This window comes from Histomonas meleagridis, assembly GCF_020186115.1.
Source record: "Histomonas meleagridis strain 2922-C6/04-10x chromosome Unknown contig_26, whole genome shotgun sequence".
Classification (NCBI taxonomy): domain Eukaryota; phylum Parabasalia; order Tritrichomonadida; family Dientamoebidae; genus Histomonas; species Histomonas meleagridis.
This window is the reverse complement of record NW_027150837.1, coordinates 562,804-588,406: the sequence shown is the minus strand read 5'-3', so window position 1 is coordinate 588,406 and position 25,603 is coordinate 562,804. Positions and strand designations below refer to the sequence as shown.

Sequence of the window (25,603 nt, the reverse complement as noted above, 5' to 3'; positions counted from 1 at the left end):
CATTCCTAAAAATATTTTGTTGAGCTTTTTCATCCAACTTTTCTAATTTCTTTTCATAAATATATTTAAAGATATCATTTTGATGAAATTCAATTGCTGTTTCATATGCACCTTCAAATGTTGAATGATTTTGTTCACATAAATGAATAATTTCTTCATTTCCACCTGCAACTGCATATTTTCCTGTATTTTCGACTTTTGCACCATTTATAAGTAAATATTTAAAACATTTAACAGATCCAAAAAATGCTGCATAATCAATTAATGTAACATTCTTTTGATTAATAAATGAACATCTTTCATAAAGTGATGGTTCAATATATTGATTAAAATTAAAATTTTCTTGTGATGATATTTCTTGAAGTTTTTCTAATTCATCACTTCGAATTATTTTTGATATTTCATTAGGATTAACTCCTTCTTTAATTAATTGCTTATGAAGCTCCCAATCATTCTTTGAAAGCTCTTTCCAATTTCCATTAAATTGTTTCCAAAATGGTGCGAAATGTAATTCATATATTTCATTATTGAGCTTATGGTGTGCAAAATATATTGATTTTATGTCTTTGATAATGTCTGGATCAGCTAAATTTCGTTCAATCATATTTTCTATCAAATAATATGATTCTTGTGATTTGATTTCTCTTATATAGTCACTGAATATCTGAATAATTTTTAAATTATTTTTATTCATTTCTTCTTCTTTCGCCTGTATTAATTCTAAATAATTTATATATAAGAGATTAACATCTTTCTTTGAATAAAATGCGGAATAAATTAAATTGCTAATAATTAAATTATTCGAATATGGGAAATTTAAATCTAATAATTTCATTGTTTTTTCAATTGACATTTCAAGATTATCTTGAGTTAAATTAAAAATTATTTGTTTGAGCATACATAGTAGTTCCATTGAGTTGGGCGCAGATTTAAAATCATAAGAATCAGAATTTTTATTATCTACAATGTCATCAGACATCGAGAAGTTTTGTGGATCGATTTGAAATTCTATCGACATGTAAACTATTCAATTCATGTGCGTTAATAATAATTATAATTTTACTCAGCAAAAAATGTCTTGGATGGACCAATTTGTTAATGACGCGCAGCAAGAAGTTGTTCATGAGTTAGAAGAACTTGTTGAAAAGAAAGGAATAAAAGAAAAAGTTCTTGGTGAAGCTCAAGAATTAGCAAAAATTGCAGCTCGACATATTCTTGATGAAACACAGCCAGAACTTCAAGCGTTCCCAAGTATCCCTGTTGATGGTGATAAGGAACTTCAATATCTTCTTGTTCTTGAATTTTTACAATCAGCAGGCTTCAAATTTGCACCAAGTGTACTTAAGTATGAATCACAACATCCAGAAATCGAATTAAATCGTAGGGAACTCGGTAAACAATTAAATCTTTGTACCTATGACCGCACTCCCTATCTTGTTCAATTAATAGAAGAGCAACTCAAAACACTTGAAGATGAATAAATTGATTCTATTTATAAGATAAATGCATATAACTTTTCAATGGAATCCATTTAAATTTTTCGAGAAAAAAAAATTTATGTATTTGACTATCCACAAGCATTTTTAGATAAATTTAATGCATAAAGAGATCCAAAAATCTATATTTCACTCATAAACTTCAACAAATTATAATTTAATTGTCACTTTTTAAGATTTTTCATGTCAAATGTCAGACATCAAAAGATGATGTTCAAATTGACGTTGAATGCAAGACAGTTCCCTCAAAGAAATAGGGAATACAGCACTTGTGAACCTTTTTGAATCAATTCACACTGAGAATCGTTGGAATAATCCTTATTTTATCCAATACGAATATCGTTCACAATTTGATTGGGAAGCAATTCTTAAAAATCAAATGGCAGAACCTTTCAAAATGCAAAATGGTGACTATATGGATATTCCTGATATTATCCAATGTTTGCTTGGATTTTTTGGTGATGTCAATTCGTCAGGTCATATTGAAATATTTATTTATCCATACGATAATTCCCTTCTCAATTCCACCTTTTTATTTCCTGAGATGAATTTCGACTCTGAAATACTTCATCAAATTGTTTCATTAATTCTTCAATATAATCCCACACTTCAAAAATCCACCAATCAAAACGGGGCATCACATATCATAATTAATTCTACACAAGAGAAGCAACTACTAACCATCGATTTAAATTCACGGCAAATCATCGAAATAATAAATCTTGAAATCACTCCAGAAGATTTTACACCATATCTTAACGTTACACTTCAATCCAATCTATTTCCAAGTTACGAAACCTTTATTCAATCCATTTTAATATCCACGATATATTATCCCAATTATTCCATCACATTAACATTTGGCCATAACTCATTAATACTTCGCCTTCCTTTATACAAATATCGTATTCCTCTTATTTTCAACTATTTATTTTCAACATCTGCAATCAAATCTAAAACTTATACATACACAATTGAGTCGCATGAATTACGTTCCATATCAAATGCTACATTAATCTATTTCAAAACCAACAATAACATCTCCAGATTCTATTTTTTCTCGTTCATTCAAGGGTTACCATATAAATCGAATGACAACTCCACAAAAGACTTACTTTCGTCCATCGAATGGAGTTCATTCCATATGTCATTAATTCCAATACATAAATCGAAAATACCGTTTTGTAATGAGTCGATAATATTAGGCAAAAAGAATGAAAACATTTTATTGCTCGTTAATAACTCTAATGAACGAGCACAAAGCCTTTCCGTCATGGCGATCAACTCAGTCTGCGACATGTTCATTAAAGATAACAATGAATTTATCCAAAAGAAATTTGTCAAAAAGCGACTTGATGCGGTGTGGTTACACTTTGATGTGATAACAAGCAGCATCTGCAACATTTTGAATGACGATAATGAAAACGATGATTTATGGGGTAAAATTGCCCTCATCACAAAGAAAAATAACCAAGTAATCGTAAACGGTCAACGAAAATTTACACGACGATCAGATGTCTCTCAAAAAGAGACTCTCCACAGAAATTTTAACCGCTAATTGAAACCTTGGTTGTCATCGTCTATCGTCCTGGCAAATTGACATTTTCTGATGTTCTTTTTGCTTTTATTAGCCAAAATTGGAAGATCATACGTTCATAACCCAAACGCAAACAAATTCATTGATGTTGTTGACGACGAATCGAAAAAGAGAGATTTTTCGAAGTTAAGAAATGGATTTGCAAAGAAGTTTACTGGAAAAAGTAAAGTGATATCGAGACCATCTGTCACCACCGGAGGGATAAAAGATAAATATGGAGATGAAGTTGCTAAGGATGTAGATAGAATTTCTGTCCCTGTGTTATCTCTTGCCCAATTAAGAAATAAGGAGAAAAACGAATTATCATTTGTGGTTGCTAAGGATGTAGATAGAATTTCTGTCCCTGTGTTATCTCTTGCCCAATTAAGAAATAAGGATAAAAACGAATTATCATTTGTGGTTGCTACTTCCACAGAAAGAGGATCAGAGAAAACTGAAGATTTTTCTCATTTAAGGGTTGTTTAAGTAATTAAGCTAAACGCTTTCAGCTTACGACATTTTCTTCTTGTGTAAAATCTTAAGAAGATTAATACTATTGGATGTTTTCAGAAAAGATAAAAATTTTGTTTAATGGAATTGTTCAAGAAAAATGGCGAAGACAGACAAGTTCAGAAAATTCCATTATAATATGTACAGAATATTTACTATAAATAATGTTTAAATCGAACAATCTCATAAAGTTTTTTTTTTTTTATTTTAGTGTTGAAAAGAGGACTTCGCAATATATCAAATATATTGATAGAAATTTTATTAAAATATAATCCGATATTCATAATGAAAAATGCTTGACAAAATGTTTGTCAAGTCTTTTATTCCATTTTTATATTATTTTATTTTATTTTTCACATCATGATAGATATAATTATAATATGATCATTTAGAAATGAATATTTCATTATCATTACCCAATATAATAATGCATTATCTTATATTCTGGACTTGCTAATTTGAACCATAGCTCAGTGTATCTAGAGAAATCTTGAATAAATTTTCTTTCTTTGTAAACCACCCAATTTCGAATCAATTGATAACCGTCGCGGCCAAAAGACGACAAGAGGTTTCAATTGAAATCTTGATTATCGTCCTGGCAAATTGACATATTCTGATGTTCTTTTTGCTTTTATTAGCCAAAATTGGAAGATCATACGTCCATAACCCAAACGCAAACAAATTTATTGATGTTGTTGACGACGAATCGAAAAAGAGAGATTTTTCGAAGATAAGAAATGGATTGACAATGAAGTTCCCCCAACGGTACGGCAGTTATATAGATTTCGACTCACATTTTATTATTGATGAAGATTTTGGTGATTATAGAAACAAAGAACTCGATACAAACCCTAAGGCTATTATGAAACATGTATCTGCTACTTCTGTATCTAAAGGGTCAAAGAAAACTGTTTCTTTTCCAAAGCTAAGGCAATTATAATGGTATAATCCAATATATATATTACTTCTTTGACCACGAAGCTAGTCACAAAGTCACAGGTATATATATACGATAGATATTAATAAACAAACTCAGTGAAATTAATTATTACTTTTTAATCATTTAAATGGTCGTATGAAATACATGTCACTTTACTTCAATTAAATTTGTAAGCGAAATTACCTGGGCATCAAATTCAATAAAAATAATGACAAATGAAATATTGAGTAAAATATTATGGCAAAAAATTTTTTATCAATTATATCACAAAACGATAAAAAACAACTGAATTTGGTTATCGTTTAATTTTTCACCAAGAGCAAATGGCCAGTTGCGTTGAAGCTTCAATGGAAGAAAAGGAAAAAAATACAAATGAATGGGAAACTTTAAAAATAATTGAGCAAATGGTATTTAACTTAAATGTTGAAAATATTAATGATTTCGTATCTTCGTTAAATAATATATTTGATGATAAATATTCATACTCTTTTTCTCTAATTATTAGCCAAATGATATATTTATCATTTGCGGCCGGAACGAATAATTTTGATATATATTTAAATTTCATGAAGGAAATTGAAAAAATTGAAAAATCTCAAAATAAAATTCTTGATATATTTATACAGACAATTATTAATAAGAATACACATGAATCATATTATCTACTAGAAAAAATGGTCGAGCAAAACATAATTGACTCGAAAGTAGTTAAAAATTTTAAAGTTCCATATTTTATTCATTATGCATCAGATGATGAAATCAAAAAAATTATTCAACAAGAAGATATGGGTCAGAATATCAAAAATATTGAAAAACTTAAAATGAATGATTGGGAACTTCATAAACAATTAATTAAAGAAGGAATTAATCCTAATGACTTGGCAAAAGTAATTCGAAACGATGATTTAGAAAAGCTTCAAATACTATCAGCACAAAATGATTTTGATTTTAATCAAACTATTGATCCATCAATTTATGAAAGATTTTCATTTGTTAATGAACATAGTGTTTCATTAATTGATTATGCAGCATATTTTGGATCAATTAAATGTTTTAAATATTTACATTTAAATAATTCTTTTATAAACAACACAGGTAAATATGCAATTGCAGGTGGAAATCTTGAAATCATTCATTTGTGCGAACAAAATCGTTCATTATTCGAAGAATCATATGAAATAGCAATAAGATATCATCGAAATGATATCTTTAAATATCTTTATGAAAATGAAATCATTAAACTTAATAATTTAGAAGAATATGGAAAGAAATGTGTTTTATATCATAATTATGAAATTTTGTCATATTTGCAAAATCAAGGTTTGGAAATTAATGCTTCGATTTTAAATGAAATCGCAAGAATTGGAAATATATTTCTTCTTAAACATTTTCTTAAAGAAAATCAAATTCCTAAAAATTATTTGTTTTTGTCTGCTGAATCAGGAAATGTTGATATTATTAAAAATATTTTTGTACAAGAAGGAATTGATATTAATGCAAAAGATATTTATTTTTTATTCTTAAAACTTGCTAAAATAATTTGATGTTTTTGAATAATTTTTGGAATTTATTTATATAATATAATACACTATTTATATTAGCAGCTAAATATGGTAATTTAGATTTGGTAAAATTACTTCTTGAGAAAGAAGGAATAAATATTAATGTTAAAGATAGTATTTTTTTGTTTTATTTTTTCTTATTTTTAAAATACTGTTTAATAATAATATTCGGAATTTATTTAAAATATTTTCTACTGCTTTGATAAATGCAACTAAAAATGGTCATATAAAAATTGTAGAATTATTTCTTAAACAAAATGGAATTGATATTAATGTAAAAAATTTTTATATGTTTTATTTAAAATTTGCTTAAATTGTTTACTGCTATAAAATAATATTCGGAAATTATTTAAATTGTTTAATACAGCATTAATGGTTGGTGCATTAAATGGTAACTCTGATTTAGTACAATTATTTTTGCAACAAAAAGGAATTGATATTAATATTAAAAATATTTATTTGTTTTATATAAAGTTTATTTAGATGTTATAATGATTTTATATGATATTTGGAAATTATTCAAATTAATTGCAACAGCATTGATGATTGCAGCGGAAAAAGGATCCATTGAGGTGATGAAATTATTATTAAACCAAAAAGGATTTGATATTAATGGTAAAGATATTAATTTATTTTGTTCAAAATTTTAATATTTAATTTAAAGTTTTATAAAAATTTTTGGAATTTATTCAGAATATTTTGGACAGCACTTATAAAAGCATCTTCGAATGATCATATTGGAATATGTAAATTACTTCTTAAGCAAAAAGGAATTGATATAAATTCTAAAGATACATGATTATTTAATTTAATAATCATTTTAATATTTTGATATTTCAATGTAATAAATGGAAATTATTTAAATCATTTGAAACAGGACTTATAAAAGCATCTAGAAATAGATGTATAAATGTTGTTAAATTATTTCTCGAACAAAAAAACATTAATTTCAATGCTAAAAATGTTTATTTTTTTCAGTTAAAGTATATTATAACCATTTAATATTTTTAAATAACAATTGGAATTTATTTAAATTATTGAAAACTTCTCTTATAATTGCAACTGAAAATGGCTATACAGAAGTAGTTAAATTGCTTCTTGAACAAAAAGGAATTGATGTTAATGCAAAAGATATTTATTTTTCATAGTTAAAATTTGTTTAAATAGTTTTGTGTTTCAATGTAATTTTTGGTAATTATTTCAATTATCTAAAACGCCTCTTATGTTTGCATCTGAAAATGGAAACACAGAATTAGTTAAATTGCTTCTTGAACAAAATGGAATTGATGTTAATGAGAAAGATTTTTATTTGCTATTTATAAAATATATTTATAAAACTTTCAAATTCAAAATAATATTTGGCGTTTGTTTGAAATATTCGATACTGCTTTGATAATTGCAACCAAAGAAAATTATATTGACATAATTATATTACTTCTTGAACATAAAGAAATTGATATTAATTCCAAAAATATTTTTTAATTTTATTTAAATTTTCTTTTAAAAAATTTATATTTCAAAATAATATTTGGAAAATATCCAAAATATTTAAATCAGCAATTATGTTTGCATTTAAAAATAATTACTCAGATATAATTAAATTACTACTAGTTCAAGAAGGTATTGATGTTAATATTCTAAATTTTTATTTTTACTATATGAAAATTATATCTATATTTTAGTATTTAATAAAGTGATTTGGTTTTTATTTAGATTAAATAATAATTTCATCTTTGTAAATGCAGCTATAAAAGCAGATATTGATGTCATTAAATTATTTCTTAAAAATGATAAATTTGATATAAATGCTAAATATGTTTATATGTTTTGTTTAATATTCATTGTAAATAATTAGAATATCCAAATAATATTAGGAAATAATTTAAATTATTTGTAACAATCCTTATATATTCAGTACAAAATGGATATAAAAATATTGTTAAATTACTTATTAAACAAGAAGGAATTGATGTCAATGCTAAAGATATTTATTTGATTTATTTGAAATTTATTTTAATAATTTAATATTTCAAAATAATATTTGGAAATTATTTAAATTATTTTTTACAGCACTTATCATGGCATCTTCGAAAGGTTATACAGAAATAGTTAAATTACTTCTTGAACAAAAAGGAATTGATATTAATGCTAAAGATAATATTTATTTTAATAATTTAATATTTCAAAATAATATTTGGAAATTATTTAAATTATTTGAAACAGCACTTATTACGGCATCTTTGAATGGTCATACAGAAATAGTCAAATTACTTCTTGAACAAAAAGGAATTGATATTAATGCTAAAGATATTTATTTGTTTTATTTAAAATTTATTTTAATAATTTAATATTCCAAAATAATATTTGGAAATTATTTAAATAATTTTATACAGCACTTATTTTATCATCTTGGAAAGGTCATACAGAAATAGTTAAATTACTTCTTGAACAAGAAGGAATTGATATTAATGCTAAAGATATTTATTTGTTTTATATAAAATTTATTTTAATAATTTTATATTTCAAAATAATATTTGAAAATTATATAAATTATTTAAAACAGCACTTATGATTGCATCTTATTATGGTTATACAGAAATAGTTAAATTACTTCTTGAACAAGAAGGAATTGATATTAATGCTAAAGATATTTATTTGTTTTATATAAAATTTATTTTAATAATTTTATATTTCAAAATAATATTTGGAAATTATTTAAATTATTTGAAACAGCACTTATGATTGCATCTTATTATGGTTATACAGAAATAGTTAAATTACATGTAAAATGGATTCAAAAAAAAAAAAATGGATATAAAAATATTGTTAAATTACTTCTTGAACAAGAAGGAATTGATTTATTTGTTTGTGATATTTAATTGTTTTATCTGATATTTATTTTGATAATTTCAAGTTTTAAAATAATATTTGGAAATTGTTTACTTTATTTTACGATGCATTAGGTTATGCAATAACTAATGTGATGCATGATTTAATATATGAAAAATATCTAGAGCAAAAACGCCAACGAATTGAATTATCCTCAAAGAAAATATGATCTTTTTTCTTCTTACAGATATCAAAATTTACTTTTAACAATTGATGTTTTCTAATAATTTGATTCTGTATTACATGTTGAATAAATATTGAATAAGTATATTTCTTTAGAATTAATTTAATTTTTGTTCAAGAAGTAATTTTACTATTTCATCATTATATTCATTTTTTGTGATAATTCTGAATATTTATGTGATACCCGATTAAATATCATAAAAACTAGAAAATTCCTCATATAATTTATATTTATTTAATCAAACTTATCAAAAGATGTTCTTTCTATTAACAAATTTGCTCTATCTAATGCAGCCATTATTGAATAATCTCTATATAAAACATCAAAATTAGCGAATGAACAAATAAATACAAATGGAATTTTGTGTATTTTTTGGATGCTTGATAGAATAACTCCATTATACCATTTATATTCCAATTTTAGTGATCCACAAATTTTAATTGTTGGAAAAAAAACTGTACTTGGAGCTGCTTTAAAAGAAAAATTATCTAACGAATGCAAATCAATTATATCTGTTGAAGGAATTAATGAAATTGATTTTGCTTCACAAGATACTTTAACCTTATTTGAACGAATTCATATCACCGAAGCCTATATAACATACATACCACCCATTATTCGTCATACCTCATCAGATGGTTCAGATTACATCAAAAACCTTCAAAAAAAATATGTTGAGGGATTAACCAAATTTCTTAAAACCAAAAACATAAACTTTATTTTTGCAACATCACAACCTCTTTATTCAGATGTAATGCAAACAGTAATATCAAATGGAGGTAGTTTTATTGAAATGCCATATCTTATTGATTCAACCGCAGTTCATGATCTTGAAAATCCGACAATGCGATCAGTACGTGAATGCCTTAAAGTTGGCTATTCTCACATAGAATATTCCCCTTATTCAACATATCAAAGTATTTCATCATCAGAAGCGGCTGATTTTATAATTCAACAACTTCATAAGCAAACAACAGAACATATATTAGTTAAAGGATATTCAAACACAACGATTGAAGCATCCATTCAAAATGTTCTTAACACTTTACATCTTTCACAATGTAAAATTCATTTTCGTAATTATTCACATAAAAATAGACAAATTACCACAGCCAAATAAAATCGAACACATTGGTTCACCAAATTCCGATGTACATCAAATGCTTACTGAAGCATATAAAGATTTCTCATATAAGGAAAAATCCAATTCCTTATATGAGTATCGTTGTAACAGGTCGACATGATAATTTTTTCAGGTGGTTATATGATGCGATCACAGAACACATTAACATCAATAGATTATGCATTAAGTCAAGTACCACTCGCTAATATAGAAGTTGTATTTGTTGATTATGCAACAGCCGAAACTACCACACTTTTATCCGAAGAATTTGTTATAGGGCCTAATTTACGTAACAAAGTTCGCTTTATAATTGTACCGCCGAAATCACATGAAAAATTATGTGAAAAACTGAATAAAAAAATAGCGTTTTTCGAATACATAGCGAAAAATATTGGTACGCGTAGATCGTTTGGTAAATTTGTGTTGACAGCAAATACCGATGATTTATTCTCTACCGAATTGTTCGAGTTAATTGCAGCGCGCCAATTTAATGAAGCGATTATGTATCGTGCGTTAAGATGGGATCAAAGAGATACAACTTTGAAAAACGATGGAATTACTATGATGGAACTAATTGGAAATGTAACCGAAATATGGAAATTAAGGAAAATGGATATAAACCAACGTTGTGGTCATGGATCTTATAGATTTGCTATTGTTGACTCTTCAGACGCATTCTCAAAGAAAAGTTATCCTTGCGCAACAGGAGATTTCCTTTTGCTTTCGAAGGATTTATGGGATGCAGTCCAAGGATTTAATGAATTGCCTGCAAACCCAGGCGTTGATACTGTGTTTCAAGCAAGAATGATGAAATTCGCGCCTGGATTCGCAAGAATGTTCGTATATCCTTTGATTATACATCAAAGACACCCAAGACAAAACATGTTTAGACCTTCTGTGGCTAATTCTGAAGAGGTACTAAATGAATATACTTGTAAAGGTACATGTAAATTATGTTCTCCTTATTATGACAGTGATGATTGGGGTTTGAAAAATGAAAATTTCTCAGTTATAATTAGATAAAAGAATTATTTGGTCGATTTTTTATATAAACACAAAGATTTTAATACAGTAAACAAGGTATATGAACATTTAAAAAAACTGTATAGTTATTTAAAATTCAACAAAATTTTCCTACCAATATCCGTGCATTTTCCTAACTATTGTCCACACTATTCGGCGGTTGTCACACAATTCGCTAACGATATATTTTAACATAAAGATATTGAAAAAAAATTAAATTTGAAATCATGATTTAATGATTAAATTAGATTTTGTACACCTTTTTTGATCTATTTAGAATTTATTATGACAATTTTCTTCGGATAATTCTTTAAACAATTTCAAATTGAATCCATCAAGATTCGTCCCTTCACGAGTGAGCGATACTCACCAAAAAGAATCACAAAATTAAACAGAAAATCAAAATGTTTTAAACATTTTATCAACAGTACTCGTATATATAGGTTTACATGAGGTTAATTGGGAAGTTCAGTCTTTGCTTAGATGACCGTTTGTGTATTGTATCGTACACAAATTTAAATGGAAAGTGACTAAATTCAAAGGAAATTTTAAAAAAATTATTATATCTTCATAAAAATTTGTCCACTATTCTTATATGTTAAAATTTGATATGTATTAAATACATTACAAATAATTATAGAATTAAATAGAAATCTATAAGAGGGAAAGTCGGTTGACAGTGTCTTCAAAATTATAATATATTGATGACGGTTATTATATACAAAATTTTTTGGTTGGCAATTTTCCAACAGAAAAAATGATTTCACAACTTTACTAAACTGATCGAATTTCGAAATTTTGCTGGTTAAAATAGAACTAAGCTATTAAATATTATTTTAAATTTTGAGTTTTATCATTAACACCATATTAAGAAATTGTAATGAAAATATATTTTAAAATCATATCGATTTTTAATAAGAAAAGTATCAAAAAAAGTATAATTATTTGATTACGAACTCCGCCGAAGGGCCTGATTCAAGTGAATTTGAACCAAATCTTGATATTGATTTTTTTCAATGTGATGCGGAATTATACTTCCATCTTCAGTTTGCACAAGATTCCCATCTTCGTCTAGCTCATAATATTCGACCGTCCCATCGGACCGATCCAAAGTGAGCCAGGCAGCTTTGAGTTGGGACGTGGGACGGAAAATCTCCACCATAATTATGTGATACTAACATTGAGTGCCTCAGAAAGTTGATAGCTATGGTTCGAAATTAAGAGCAAAATTTGGTGGAATTGAATGGTAAATTTGACTTACTCTGACGGATTTAAGTCCCAAAATTTTGTTGGCCACCCTAATCACTTGACCGTTAAACGATAAAACATGCTTTGTTGTGAACGTTAATTAGAAGAATGTTTTTAATATCATTTTAATCATCTGAAATTTGCTAATGATAATAATTTTATTCACTGCTCCATTTTGCAGATGAAAGAAAAAATATGGAAGAATTTTTGTAATCAATAAAAAAAAATTATGTTTTAATGATTTTTCCTATGTTTTGTATGAAATATGGATTGTCGTGTATATGAAATTATTTGAGAATCTATCATGTTCAAATGACTCCTGATATTATTTTCATTTCTGATAATTTAATCATTTTTTTAATCAATTAAAATTACTCTTTAACATTTTTAGAATGAAATTTGTATAAATAAAAGATATATAAAATTAGATTCAAATATGGGTTGTACATTTGTAAAATGATAATTTAGAAAAGTTTTATTTTATTTCTTACATTGACAAAAACATTTTAGCGTACTGCAAAAAGTTAAAAGTTATTAAATAAAACAATTTACTTTTTTTTTAATCAAAAACAAATATAAAGTTTTTATACTAAGATTATGTAAAAACTAAAATATTTTAGATGTGCAGTCAAACAGATCGTACAGGAGCAAATGAATTACCATCTGGTCCAGCACCACCTCCCCCACCTCCACCTCCATCAGAATGTCCTAAACTAGAAACAGTAAATTGAAATAAAAGAAATTTGAAAATATTAAAAAAAAATTCTATTTTTCATGTTTAGATAATTGTATTGATGAACATTTTCATAATTTATGAATTATGAAAAATTATCAAGGAATGATTGGGAGCTTCATAAGCAATTAATTAAAGAAGGACATAATCCAAATGAAATTGCGAAAATAATTCGAAGTGATGAAATAGAAAAACTTCAAGAAATTTCATCACAAACAAATTTTAATTCTTATCAAACAATAATACCATCACTTTATGAAAGATGTTCATTTATTATTCAAAAAATGCTACATTAATTGATTAAGCATATTAATTGCAGCAATTGAATTTCATCGAAATGATATATTTTATTATCTTTATGAAAACAAATTAGAAAAAATTTATCGTTTAAAAGAACTTGGAATTATATGTATTTTATATGATAAAAAGGAATTGATATTTATGCTAAAGATTTTTATTATTATTATTATTATTTTGGGTTTATAAATTCATCTAAATCTGCAAGAAAAGCATAGAAACAAATTATGTTTTGACGGACTTGTGTGAATTAGTTTAAAAAAATTACTAAATTTCTAAAATCATTTTACAAAGTATCCAGAAAAGTAATATTTTATATATCAAACATTAATAAGGAACATATTGTAATAATTTCCCAACAAAAAATGGAAAATTCTTATGGCTTAAATTAGGTGAAATTGCTTTAGCTACAGTTCCAAGCGCGAAATTTGACATCGCGCAATAACCGCAATTCGATTCAATTTTTGAATTGACGATACCGCAAACGGCTTCACTCAATGGCAGTACGAGGTCAGCGTTCCGCTCGAGAGCCTGGCGAACAACTTTGTACTGAACAGTTTTAGTTTTAACCATCTTTGACACCAGGAAGTCGGAAATTCCGAGGACTTGACCAGCTTTAATTGCCTTATTTTCATGCCGAGTTGCACAAGAATACAAAAGAGAGAAGCCAGCAGACATATTATCGTTATCTATTTGTGTTAATGACGAAAACTTATGGAGTGATAACTTGTTGTTAAATGATCGAAGATTTCCCCTTGAAAGATCGCCAACAATACAACCCTTTTCAAATAGAAGATCAGCAACAAAATTAGACAAAGATCTCGTATCCTTTGGGCGCAACTTTTCGATTTTTTGTGGTTGAACATCAGATATCATTACATGAGTAGTGCATAACGACTTCAAAGGAGCTGCTATGTATATCGGAATAGGTATTTTTCGAGCATTCTTAAAAAGAATTTTTGGATTTAATTCGTTGATGTCAACTCCAAATTTTTTGAGTATAAATAGCCTTGACTCAATTTCACTTGTAATCGAATAATTAATTCTTCTTATGAACGAATTATAAAGTTTTTTCTCTAAAGATAGTCCGGGTATAATATTGATAAATCTTCCAAAAAGTTTGAATGGAATTAAATCAAGTTTTCGCATCCTTTCTGTGTTAGGGCTCATATATGTTATTGATATATTTTGCCCTGATTCTCGAAGTTTTCCATTAAAAACAATGAAAGAACCAATTTCAATTGGTTGATGTTTGATTTCTTCCACATACTCAGTTAGGGTATCCCCAAATTCCTTCTTAAACGTTCTCCGGAGTTCGTTAATGTATTTTTGTGATTTCACTTCACTTCGTATGTATTGAGGTTCATCAACGCATGGAAATTTGTTCCATACATCGTTGATTTTAAAGCATCCTGGTGATATTTTAGTAACATTTAAGAAGTTACGCATAATCTCTGAGATATCAGAGTAAACTCCTCCATTTTTTCTGAAAGTATTTAACATTCGAATAATAGCTCTTTCTGTTGCTGAACTAATAGAGAAGGTTTGCGCTTTTGAATATATCTTGCTGACAATTAGTGAGAAAGCAAAATCATAACAAGAAATTGATGTGGTTAATAAGAAACGTGATGTATTTAAAGCTGCTGCAGCAGCTTGTCGAATTACAAATGAAGAGTCTTTTGATGATATTGCCCAAAGCAAAAATAAATTATTTGAAGAACTCCAAATTGCATCTAAAACGCTATCATTTGTAATTTTGTATGTTTCTTTGGTGTTGATTATAAAATCTACACCAAGGCGAGTGAAAAATTTTCGATGAAATGGAATTCTTTTCGATGAAAATTTTCCACTTAAAAGCATTTTTCTAACGTTTGCTACAGTCAATTATTGAATATGCGTGTTCGGACAAAGTTGAGCGAATGACCGATTATCAATTGAAAAATTAAAAGTGACATTTGAAATGTGTGATGAATCGTTAAAAGTCGTGTTTCTTGGGGATGCAAATGTAGGAAAAACATCAATCATCAATAGAGCTCTTAAGGGTATGTTTACAGATGAGATACAAGAAACAATTGGTGCATATTGTCAACAGAAAACAATTGATATTGATGGAAATGATGTTACATTAGATATTTGGGACACAGCAGGACAAGAAAAATTCAGATCTCTTGCACCAATGTATTATCGTGGAGCTGCAGCTGTAATCCTTGTTTATTCAATAACAGATCTAAACTCATTTCAAGAACTTAACACTTGGATAAATGATTTAAAGCAAAATGGCTCACCACAGATTCTATTTATTGTCGGGAATAAAGCTGATCTTGAAGACCAAAGAGTTATATCAACAGAAGATGGCGAATCTTTTGCTAAAAATGTATCAGCAACCTTCTTTGAAGTATCAGCAAAGGTTGGTACGTCAATTGAAGAATTATTCAGTTCAGTTGCATTAGAAGCACATCAACAAGCACTTATTCCTGCTGCTGATGATAACAAACCTCCTCCACAAGGAGTTTTATTAGAAAAAACTAATGACCAAGCAGCCAACAATCAAAAATGCGGATGCTAGCATGTTTTGGAAGACGATTTAGGGATAAACCACACAATTCATGTTGTAACACATTGAATTTTTTTCAATTTCGATTAACGTTTTATGAATTTTCATTCAATTAACTGAAAAGTGAATTGAGTTGGCTCACAAACTTTGAATGCTGACTGTAAAGTTTTTAAATATCGTTTGTTTTTGTTTGTGGTTGGATCATAAAAAACTGCCATTTTGTTGTTATGAGTTCCTCGTCATGTTCTTGCTCAAGTTCTTGCTGCCACTGCTGCTGCTGTAAATGCAACCTCCTCTAATATTCTTAATAAAAATCCTTAACATGAACTTGTTTTTGTATATTCTTTTCAAACTATTTTGAGAATAATGTGATTTAATTAATGTGTATCAAAACAATATTTGTCATAATAAGAATAATCCCATGCATAAGATAATCCTTTTAGACAAAGAAGCATGAGCAGTTCGATTTATCAAAAAGGAATGACATGTTTGAAGCATGGAAGAATAATTTTTTGAATTCGTATTTTTGCGCATCACCAAATGGTAAAAATGAAAATTGCCTTTAAAATAGTTGAACAACAAATGTATTTATCATTATTTTCTGATTTAAATGCATATTTTTCTGTAACATATCATTCAGAATACATCAAAAAACAAAACGGCTCTTTGTTCTTTAATTAAAAGAGTGTACTTTGTCTCTTTTTAGATGCTTGAATTAAAAATTAATTCATCTTCGTTGTGTACACTTTTTGAATACACGTCCAAAAAAACCCATTGAAATATTGTCATACTTTGTTTGATTTAAGTCAAATTTCTTGTTTCAGATATATTTACTCATTAATTAAAATTGTTTAAAAAAGAAGGTTCATCAGTTCATGAAAATATTTCAAATTATATGAATCGTTTATTTATTCATTTTTGTTTTGCAAGAACATTCCAAGTAATTTCACCGAGAATATTCTGAGCACGTCCACTCCAACAGTATTCTTTCCTATCATAGTAAATCTAAATTTTCTTATTAAACAATTAATATTTACAGGAATTTCTTCCTGGAATTTTCCATCATAAATTTGAATTTCATTTCCTTCATTAGTTATACCAACAATATTAATATGTTTCGGAATTGGACACATTGACTCTTGATCTTTCTGATCAATTTTATCTTTTGTCAATGAGAAAAATTTCGAAATTTTCCTTTGCACATATTCCTCACTAAAACATTTAACCACAATTATCTCAGGTTGGAAAAGAGACATTTCGCCTAAATCAATCTCATAAAAAGGATTTTTCGATTCAGATATAAAATATGTTAACGGATTCTCCATCAATGGATTTGACACGCACTTAGAGTCGATGCTAACGTCGCTTGTGTTGCATTTTAGCATGCCATATGTGATGGGATCAACATTAGAAACCATTTTACCCATGGAGGATAAGAAAGAAACAGGATCAACAGAAAATTTATCATCTTGATACTTGGAGCCAGCGATAATGGATTGACACCATGTTAAAGGGAACCAGGAAGATACTTCATCAGAAGAGGTTTTGGTAAGCTCGGAAAATTCTTTGAAATTCTTTCGACGGAATTTCATCAATTCGCGATACAATGGTCGAATAATATGTGAGGGCATCCACAAACATTTGTGGCGAGCAAGATATTGATAGGAATTAGGAGATGACCAATCAACAACAGTAGAAAGATCATTTTGATGTGATTTATCTGTTATAGGTGAAAAGGCATGGAATTTGCCGATTATACTAAGCTTCTCATCTGGCGGCATGTTATCTAAATGTGGTGACTTAAGGATAAGGTAAAGAATCTTGGAATTGATTGAATTAAATAAATCATAGAGTTTAAATGAGGAGAAATGAGTTGCAATAATTTTAACAAGAGCATCTGCCGAATCAGGAATATCATATTCAACGCATTTTTTGGAGTATTGAAGAACATTTTGATAATTAATATCCCTTACAAAATATTCATATGCAATTAATTGTAACTTACGAATTTTTAGATGGAGTGCTATAGATAGAATGGCAACTACATTTTCCGAGCAAATTTCAATTTGATTTGTATATAAGAATTCAAGACAAGCAATTAACATACTCTGTGGGTTCATATATTTTTCTGCTTTGAACGTATAGATTCCTTCTTGATTTTCCTTTAAAAACAATTCCTTGAAGAATTCGGAATTATGTGCTAAAACAATTTTATGGCAAGGGAACTCTTTATCTTCTGCTAAAACATTACAATCTATAAAAAGGTTGTTTTGTCTATAATTGTTAAAAGAACATTGAAGACGTTGGAGAAGGGATACATTAAAATTCATTTTGGGAAAAGTGACGGCTGTCTCACGTTGAATTTTCATGTCACATGTCATTACATATTTGAAAACTCTTTGCAACAAAATCATCAAGAATTTACCAAAATATAAACATACCACACAATCATTTTTTAATGAAAATTTATTAACATTATGAATAATAATTATCAAACTCAATTCTTATTCAAATCCAAATCATTCTTGTTTTGATATATTTCATCCCAGTCAATAATTGGATCAAATACAACGAAAGAACATTTCATTTCTTCATCAACTTTCATCACTGCAGCTCTATTTCCAACTTCATAACAATAATTTGGTGCAGAGAAAACAGTTACTATTCCTCCTGCTTCACCAAATGGAAAATCAAATCCCGTTTCCACATACTGATGACCTCTGCATACAAGATCGAATCCAAATTTCCTTCTGAATTCATTCAAATGGTCGACCCCAAAGAAGTAGCTCGTGCCTCGTGCATTTGGAGCCCAATCATTTGCTTCTGGATCAGGATCTGACCACATCAAATCACAAAGAATTCCCTCATCTGGGATTTCTGTTGGTCTTTGGATGTTGGATATATCATCTATGCTTTTAATATATTGAGAAATTCCTCCATGGACACAAAATATTTTGTTATTAAGAATTGCAGCTACTGGAAGACAATTAAAAACATCACAAAAAATATGCCAAATGTTAGGACTGTAGCGTTCGTTACATTCTTTGTAGAATTCAAACTCTTCACCTTGTTTGGAACTCTCATGATTCCCTCTTAATAAAAAGAAAATCTCTGGGTATTTTACCTTCAAGGCAAATAAAAGACATATTGTTTCAATACTTTGTTTCCCACGGTCAACATAATCACCCAGAAACAAATAATTAGTTTCTGGTGGATATTTACAAACTTCGAATAATCTAAGTAGATCGTGGTATTGTCCGTGTATGTCACCACAAACTGTTACAGGCCCTTGTATTTTTAATAAAATTGGTTGATCAAGAAATATTTTTCTAACCGTCTGGCAAAGCCAGATGATTTCACCAACTGTAAGCCCAGAAGGAGTTCCAAGTGGTGACTCTCTTACAGCAACAAGTTTTGAGAGAATTTTATCAATGATTACATCCATGATGGGAAAATTACGTTTACATTTATTTCGTTATTGTATAGTTTATAATCCTTGGGAAAAAAGCCAACTAAAAAACTCAAAGAGATTGCTGTTCTCATATTATATCTTTTTATTTACAATATATGAAAATCATTTGTGTTAATAGTATACCAAGCAGAAAATATTAGTAAGAACATTTAAAAAAAAATTGATTAAATAGAAAGACAATTAAATTTTTTTTCTGAAAATATTGTTGCTAAGAGAGAACAAGAATTTAAAAAAATTTACATAAAGATTCTCAATGTAATGTGCGTTTCTAATAGATCCCATCAAATCTTTTTCATGAGCACTTTTGCCCGCTTTTCCTTAATTTTGACAAACTTTGTTCGAAATAATGGCGCATCAAAGTAACATCAAAATCGATTCAAATGAAGGAAAACTCGCAAAACGAAAAAGACCAAAGCAGCCAAGGCCAAGTTAGTCAAGCAATTCCAGAAGATATTGTAGAAGCGACAATGCCTGCTTTTGAATCAGTATCAAATTTATTTGATTATTTCTTTTCGAATGATGAAGATAAAATCATTAGATCTTGGGTTGCTAGATATAACAAGAATCAATTAGAAGCTTTTTGCGAATTATTAACATTGATTATGCAAATAGCAGGAAAGAAAGTTGAAATTACGCCAGAATATATTGAAGGAAACTTACAAGAATATGCTCTTACTGAATTCCAAGAAGGCATCAATGAAGGGAATGGAGAAATACCTTTAGATACATTTTTGAAAGATAAAAATAATAATAAATTACAAAAATTCTGGAAACAAATGAGTAACACAATGATTTCATGTGGGGCTTTATATTCCAATCAATATCATACATTTCGTAGATGGCTTCCTACATTTAATAGTAAATGTCTAATTCGTTCTCTTCGAATTAGCTCATCCTTTTGTATCTTCGAATTACTTAGATCCTTAGCTACATCACTTTCAAGTACCGATTTCGAACTTGAACGACTTCGAACACTTGAATCGACAGATACAATCAGTCAACAAATAGATGTCTTAGAACATGAAGCGCAATTTTACACATCAGCTTCAAATGATCTCTTCCAAAACTTTGTTATAGTTCGCACCAGAGATGTTGATCCATTTATTCGAAATATGTCAATTACATTAATTACTGATTTATCACATATATATCCCAAACTCTTTGCAGATGTACAAAAACTTAATTATATTGGTCGAGCTACGTATGATCAAACGCATAAAAATCGCAAAAATGCATTAAAATGTTTAAGTCAAATTTTCAATGATTTACCCGCCGATACGACCTCTGAAATTTCAGAACGTTACATTGGGCATATTATTGAATTATGTGATGACAAAGATAACTCAGTATCATCGATGGCACTTGAATGCTTATATGTATTAAGTGAGAAAGGGATGATAGGCGAACTTGATTGCACGCATATATTTGAGTTATTATGTGACGATAGTAAATCAGTTCGATTATCAGCATCTAAATTTGTTACTGCACATTATTTTAAATCTGATACGAATGATTTAACGAAACTTGTTGAATTTTCGTCTAAGTTTAATTCTGATGATTTACCATATGTTATCTCTACATTATATCCCAAAGTTAAATGTATTCGACAATTTGATAAAATCTGCGAAATGATGATGAATGAAAGCGATGACAAAACAATAGAACTATTATCACATATCTTATTAATATCATCAGAACGAACAGTTGGGAAAATCGAAAAGATTCCGCCCGAATCAGATAAACGAATACGGAAACTAACGTTGACATTAGTTAAACAATTACCGAAAATGATTCGGGCTTTCCAATCGGAGAATGAAACAGTTATTCATTTGATTGAAGCATCGCGTTTATTGGACTTAGATACAATATCAGATAATTCATGCGAACATTTGTATCAACAATTACTCGGCGAAATCAGAGATATCTTTATGAACAACAACGACAAAAATGTATATACGTCATCAATAGTTTCATTATATGAATTATCATTAGGGAATCATCAATTAAGTTCTTTAGCTAAAGAGGAATTAAACCGGTTGGCTGTGGACTGTACGAAGATCGAAGACACTGAAAACGATTGTACTATTGGTAAATTTGTGGCTGCAACGCGTTTAATCGATGTGTCGGACAATAATAAGTTACGCGACCAAATATTGAAACAAATTACAGACTCAAAAAGTGATTCGTACATTGCAAATTGTATCGAATGTTTACAATATTTCTATAAGTGGGATATAAAGAGAATACGTTTAAACCCAGAAATGATTGGCAATTACATGGATACGTTTAACGAATATTTACAAACGTTCGTGAAACATTTGAAAATCGGTTCACTCAAAGTTAAAGAAGAGTCATTCAAAGCATTGAGTACTTTATTTTCATTGTCGCCTTTTCTGAGAGTTAACAACGATGAAAATGAAGAAGAAAAAGAACTGATGCCGATAGAAGACATCGATTTGTTTTACAATTCATTTCATAAGTTTCTGAAGAAAAGTGAACTATTCGAATATGCGGCCAGACCCATTCAAATCCATTCAATCCCTATTTCATATTCAGCACATTTGATGATATATTATGGTAACGAATATATGCAGGTGAACGTTAAGGCATTATGGAAAGAGTTGGCCCCGTATAAGTTAATAGACGGCTCGCAGCTGTTTAACGCTTTTATTGAATCGGATATCGATGAAAACGCTCTGAAAATTTCCGCCAGATTCATTATTGGCAAATTTGATACATTTCAAATGGTGAAGAATTGGTTTGAAAATGGCGAAAACGATAAGTATTTGATTGTTATCGTACAGTTTTTGTTCTCAATTTCGCCTGACAATGCAATTGAACTATCAGAAATTGCTAGTGAAAGATTTGAGCCAATCCTACAGAAAATTGCGAACAAAGAAAAGCCGACACAAAAAATGGTCACCGGACTTATGTCAAGCAGAAAGGAGACAAGGAAAAGAGCAAACGATAACGACGATATCGAAGAAGAACCGGCGGAGACGTTTATTTCTAGACAAATTTGAAATGTGTAAACCATTCAATACTGTAACTGTAAATTTATTGTATTCAAAAAGTGAATGATTTGTTTGCTGATGTAATTTATTTGCATTGGACACATCGTCAATTTTATCACATTAGATAAGTAACGTTCGTATTTATATTTTGAATTCAAAAAATTACGTGATAATATTATGTAGATATATTGCAATTTGCAATTGAATTTTTTCCCGGAATTTCTTAGATATCTCTCTATTTTAAATATTTTTTTCAATATATAGTAACATAGTTTATTATGCATTTTCATCAACAAATCATGTATTTGATATTTACTTATATGTCTGAAGATAAAACTAAAGATTTGATAAGCTTTTGTATCCATAAAGATAATTATGAAATATTAGCATTTTGGAAGAAAAAGGATGAAAAATTAACAATAATATTATTAATACCTCAGTAAGAAGAACGGAAATTTATATCTCTTTAAATCTTTCCTTCAAAATAATCAAATTCCTAAAAATGTTTTGCCATTTGCTTCAAAATCGAAAAATATTGAACTTGTGAAATATTTTTAAATAAAGAAGGAATTGATGTTAATGCAAAAAATATTCATTTGAATAATCTGAAATATGTTTTAATAATTGCAAATATGCTTAAATAATTTAGAAGCTGTTTTAATAATTTTTAATATGTTTTAATAATTTTTAATATGTTTTAATAATTTGAAACAGCACTTCATATTGCAGTTAGAAATAATAATATAGAAATAGTAAAATTACTTTTAGATAAAGGAATTGATGTTAATGCAAAAAATATTCATTTGAATAATTTGGAATATGTTTTAATATTTTGGAATATGTTATAATAATATCTGACTGCAGATAGAAAGAAAAGCATCAAAACAAATGTTAATAAAAACATACAAACATAATTTCCATATAAAAATTAACAAAATAACATTATACATAAAACACATTACCTATTACCAAGTGTATCCATAAAATGTAAATACATAACTACAATTATATTATAAAGTTCATTTAAGAAAAACTTCAAGAAAAAATTGTTAGCAACAACATAACAAGATCATGGATTTCTATAAATATGAATTTCTATGCAATATATTTAATGAATAACAACTTCCTTTGTGTGAGATTTCAAAAGCGTTTCCATTAAAAAAATATTAGAGTTCTCCAGTATAGACAACTTCCCTTGTAAATCATTATTTTTTACTTTAAAATAACCAAAATTAGAAGTATATTCCAATTAATATATATTTAGGAAATTTCCTTTTATATCATAATAAGATTAATTAATAATGCTTTATATCTTAATTGAACTCAAAATTCATTTTTATTCATTATTTTTAACTTTTATTTAAATTAGTTTCTATATTGTCTTAACATTTCACCCACATAATTTATGTTATTTTTGAAGAAATTTTCTTGATAAATAAGATGATAAAAAGTTAGAATATTTTTGTTTTCATGTAATATTTTACTAAGTAAATTTCCTTCTCCATAAAGTATTGAATTATGGCATATTATTTCGACACAATTTTTTATGGCATCTTTCAAGGAAATAGCCATAAAATGAAACTTCAGATCAAAAATATGGGAGATAAATCAAAATTTGAAATAGATATTGATGATTGCCAAAATGTCAAGGACCTAAAGCGTAAAATTGCTACTAAGTATGGCTGTAAAATTTCTAATATTCGGCTAATATATGCAATGGAAATAATGAAAAATATACAACCACTTTCTTCTTTTGATTTCAAACCTAAAAAGCCTATTTCTCTTTACATATCTGAAAGTCATCAAAAACCAAAAGAAACAAACAAAGAATTTTCTATTTCAAATTTAGACCCACCAATTTCTCAACCATCTGAAGAGGTAATAAAACAGTTTCAACAGAAGCTAGGGACGTCAGAATATTCCACTTTGGATAACCCAGAAGTTCAATCTGGAATATCAGAAATCCTCAAAGGAATTCAACAGATGATTCAAAAAGGAAACAGAAAATACGACGAGGTTTATGTTTTATTAGACGGCCTTCTTTCCGGTAGCATCAAACCAGAAAAGGATGAAAATCCGTATCCACAACAATTGAAAGAAATGGAGGAATTAAACATTGCGAGTCGAGAAAGCTGTATAGAAGCTCTCAGGGTGACAAACGGCAACGTAGATGACGCTGTTGCTTGGATAATAGACAATAACAAAGTAATATAAATATATCTTCATATTTAAATTTCTAATTTTTTTCTAAGTCTGAGCAATAAAAACAGAAAGGGCAATCCCAAATACCGAAAGTGGAGTGACAATTTCAACTGAATCGATTTCGATGAGAGAATTTGAGATTTTTCTGATGCCTATGTACTCACAATTATTGCACTCATTGACTAAAATGCAATTTTTTGTGCTTGGTGTGGCTTCTTTTCCATCAAAATCGATTTCCCAATATCCGTCAGCATTATAATCACACTTTCGATTAACAAGTTTTTGTGGCACTAAAGAATCTTTCTGGAAAAATGTCAGTGATATGTCCTTCGGTATATTTCTATTTCTGCTTGGATGAGATATTTGAATTGATAATATCTCTTTTCCATATTCGGTTTTTGCCCTCAGTGAAAATGAATTGTGATTATTTCCAGTGAGAAGAAATCCAGCAAATTCTTTAGAGCTATAATGCATTTCTGGACCTTTTGCAATTGGAATTGGCTTTTCAGGTCTTCTTCCTTTAAGCTTAGTTGAATATAAAATTTTTCCTTCTCGCGAAAATTGAATTTTAATTCTAGTTCCACGAATTGTATGAACTGTATTATAAGTACATTGATATAATTTAAGTTCATTTGAAATAAGAGGATCAACTCTTTTTCTTACTGGAATTCCCTTCATACCTTGTAAATTAGAAATGCTTGAAAGAAAATCGTTTGGTTTTTCTTCCATTCGATTGAATGAGGGCGCCCCAAATTCACACAACTCTGTTCGGACCAAATT

The 25,603-nt window shown here is 28.2% G+C and overlaps 11 protein-coding genes across 11 annotated transcripts; 7 read left to right on the top strand and 4 right to left on the bottom strand.

Moving 5' to 3' along the window:
* Positions 1-1,082: 1,082 nt before the first annotated feature.
* GO595_004390 (uncharacterized protein) lies at positions 1,083-1,481 on the top strand (the record flags this gene model as incomplete). The annotated part of the gene is made up of 1 exon (XM_067917516.1): positions 1,083-1,481. The coding sequence occupies one exon, from the start codon at positions 1,083-1,085 to the stop codon at positions 1,479-1,481; it is 399 nt and encodes a 132-aa protein (XP_067775514.1).
* Positions 1,482-3,105: 1,624 nt separating this feature from the next.
* Positions 3,106-3,558, top strand: GO595_004389 (uncharacterized protein; the record flags this gene model as incomplete). Its single annotated transcript, XM_067917515.1, has 1 exon — positions 3,106-3,558. One exon carries the CDS (start codon positions 3,106-3,108, stop codon positions 3,556-3,558), a length of 453 nt encoding a protein of 150 aa, XP_067775513.1.
* A 640-nt stretch (positions 3,559-4,198) lies between these two features.
* On the top strand, positions 4,199-4,522 carry GO595_004388 (uncharacterized protein; the record flags this gene model as incomplete). Its single annotated transcript, XM_067917514.1, has 1 exon — positions 4,199-4,522. The coding sequence occupies one exon, from the start codon at positions 4,199-4,201 to the stop codon at positions 4,520-4,522; it is 324 nt and encodes a 107-aa protein (XP_067775512.1).
* Positions 4,523-10,421: 5,899 nt separating this feature from the next.
* GO595_004387 (Methyltransferase FkbM family) lies at positions 10,422-11,303 on the top strand (the record flags this gene model as incomplete). The annotated part of the gene is made up of 1 exon (XM_067917513.1): positions 10,422-11,303. The coding sequence occupies one exon, from the start codon at positions 10,422-10,424 to the stop codon at positions 11,301-11,303; it is 882 nt and encodes a 293-aa protein (XP_067775511.1).
* A 2,605-nt stretch (positions 11,304-13,908) lies between these two features.
* On the bottom strand, positions 13,909-15,084 carry GO595_004386 (uncharacterized protein; the record flags this gene model as incomplete). The annotated part of the gene is made up of 1 exon (XM_067917512.1): positions 13,909-15,084. The coding sequence occupies one exon, from the start codon at positions 15,082-15,084 to the stop codon at positions 13,909-13,911; it is 1,176 nt and encodes a 391-aa protein (XP_067775510.1).
* A 457-nt stretch (positions 15,085-15,541) lies between these two features.
* On the top strand, positions 15,542-16,147 carry GO595_004385 (ras-related protein Rab6; the record flags this gene model as incomplete). Its single annotated transcript, XM_067917510.1, has 1 exon — positions 15,542-16,147. One exon carries the CDS (start codon positions 15,542-15,544, stop codon positions 16,145-16,147), a length of 606 nt encoding a protein of 201 aa, XP_067775509.1.
* Positions 16,148-17,043: 896 nt separating this feature from the next.
* GO595_004384 (BTB/POZ domain containing protein) lies at positions 17,044-18,465 on the bottom strand (the record flags this gene model as incomplete). Its single annotated transcript, XM_067917509.1, has 1 exon — positions 17,044-18,465. The coding sequence occupies one exon, from the start codon at positions 18,463-18,465 to the stop codon at positions 17,044-17,046; it is 1,422 nt and encodes a 473-aa protein (XP_067775508.1).
* A 167-nt stretch (positions 18,466-18,632) lies between these two features.
* GO595_004383 (serine/threonine phosophatase PP1) lies at positions 18,633-19,580 on the bottom strand (the record flags this gene model as incomplete). Its single annotated transcript, XM_067917508.1, has 1 exon — positions 18,633-19,580. The coding sequence occupies one exon, from the start codon at positions 19,578-19,580 to the stop codon at positions 18,633-18,635; it is 948 nt and encodes a 315-aa protein (XP_067775507.1).
* A 407-nt stretch (positions 19,581-19,987) lies between these two features.
* Positions 19,988-22,630, top strand: GO595_004382 (Sister-chromatid cohesion protein 3; the record flags this gene model as incomplete). Its single annotated transcript, XM_067917507.1, has 1 exon — positions 19,988-22,630. The coding sequence occupies one exon, from the start codon at positions 19,988-19,990 to the stop codon at positions 22,628-22,630; it is 2,643 nt and encodes an 880-aa protein (XP_067775506.1).
* Positions 22,631-24,196: 1,566 nt separating this feature from the next.
* On the top strand, positions 24,197-24,835 carry GO595_004381 (UV excision repair protein RAD23-like B; the record flags this gene model as incomplete). The annotated part of the gene is made up of 1 exon (XM_067917506.1): positions 24,197-24,835. The coding sequence occupies one exon, from the start codon at positions 24,197-24,199 to the stop codon at positions 24,833-24,835; it is 639 nt and encodes a 212-aa protein (XP_067775505.1).
* Positions 24,836-24,868: 33 nt separating this feature from the next.
* On the bottom strand, positions 24,869-25,552 carry GO595_004380 (uncharacterized protein; the record flags this gene model as incomplete). Its single annotated transcript, XM_067917505.1, has 1 exon — positions 24,869-25,552. The coding sequence occupies one exon, from the start codon at positions 25,550-25,552 to the stop codon at positions 24,869-24,871; it is 684 nt and encodes a 227-aa protein (XP_067775504.1).
* Positions 25,553-25,603: the final 51 nt, after the last annotated feature.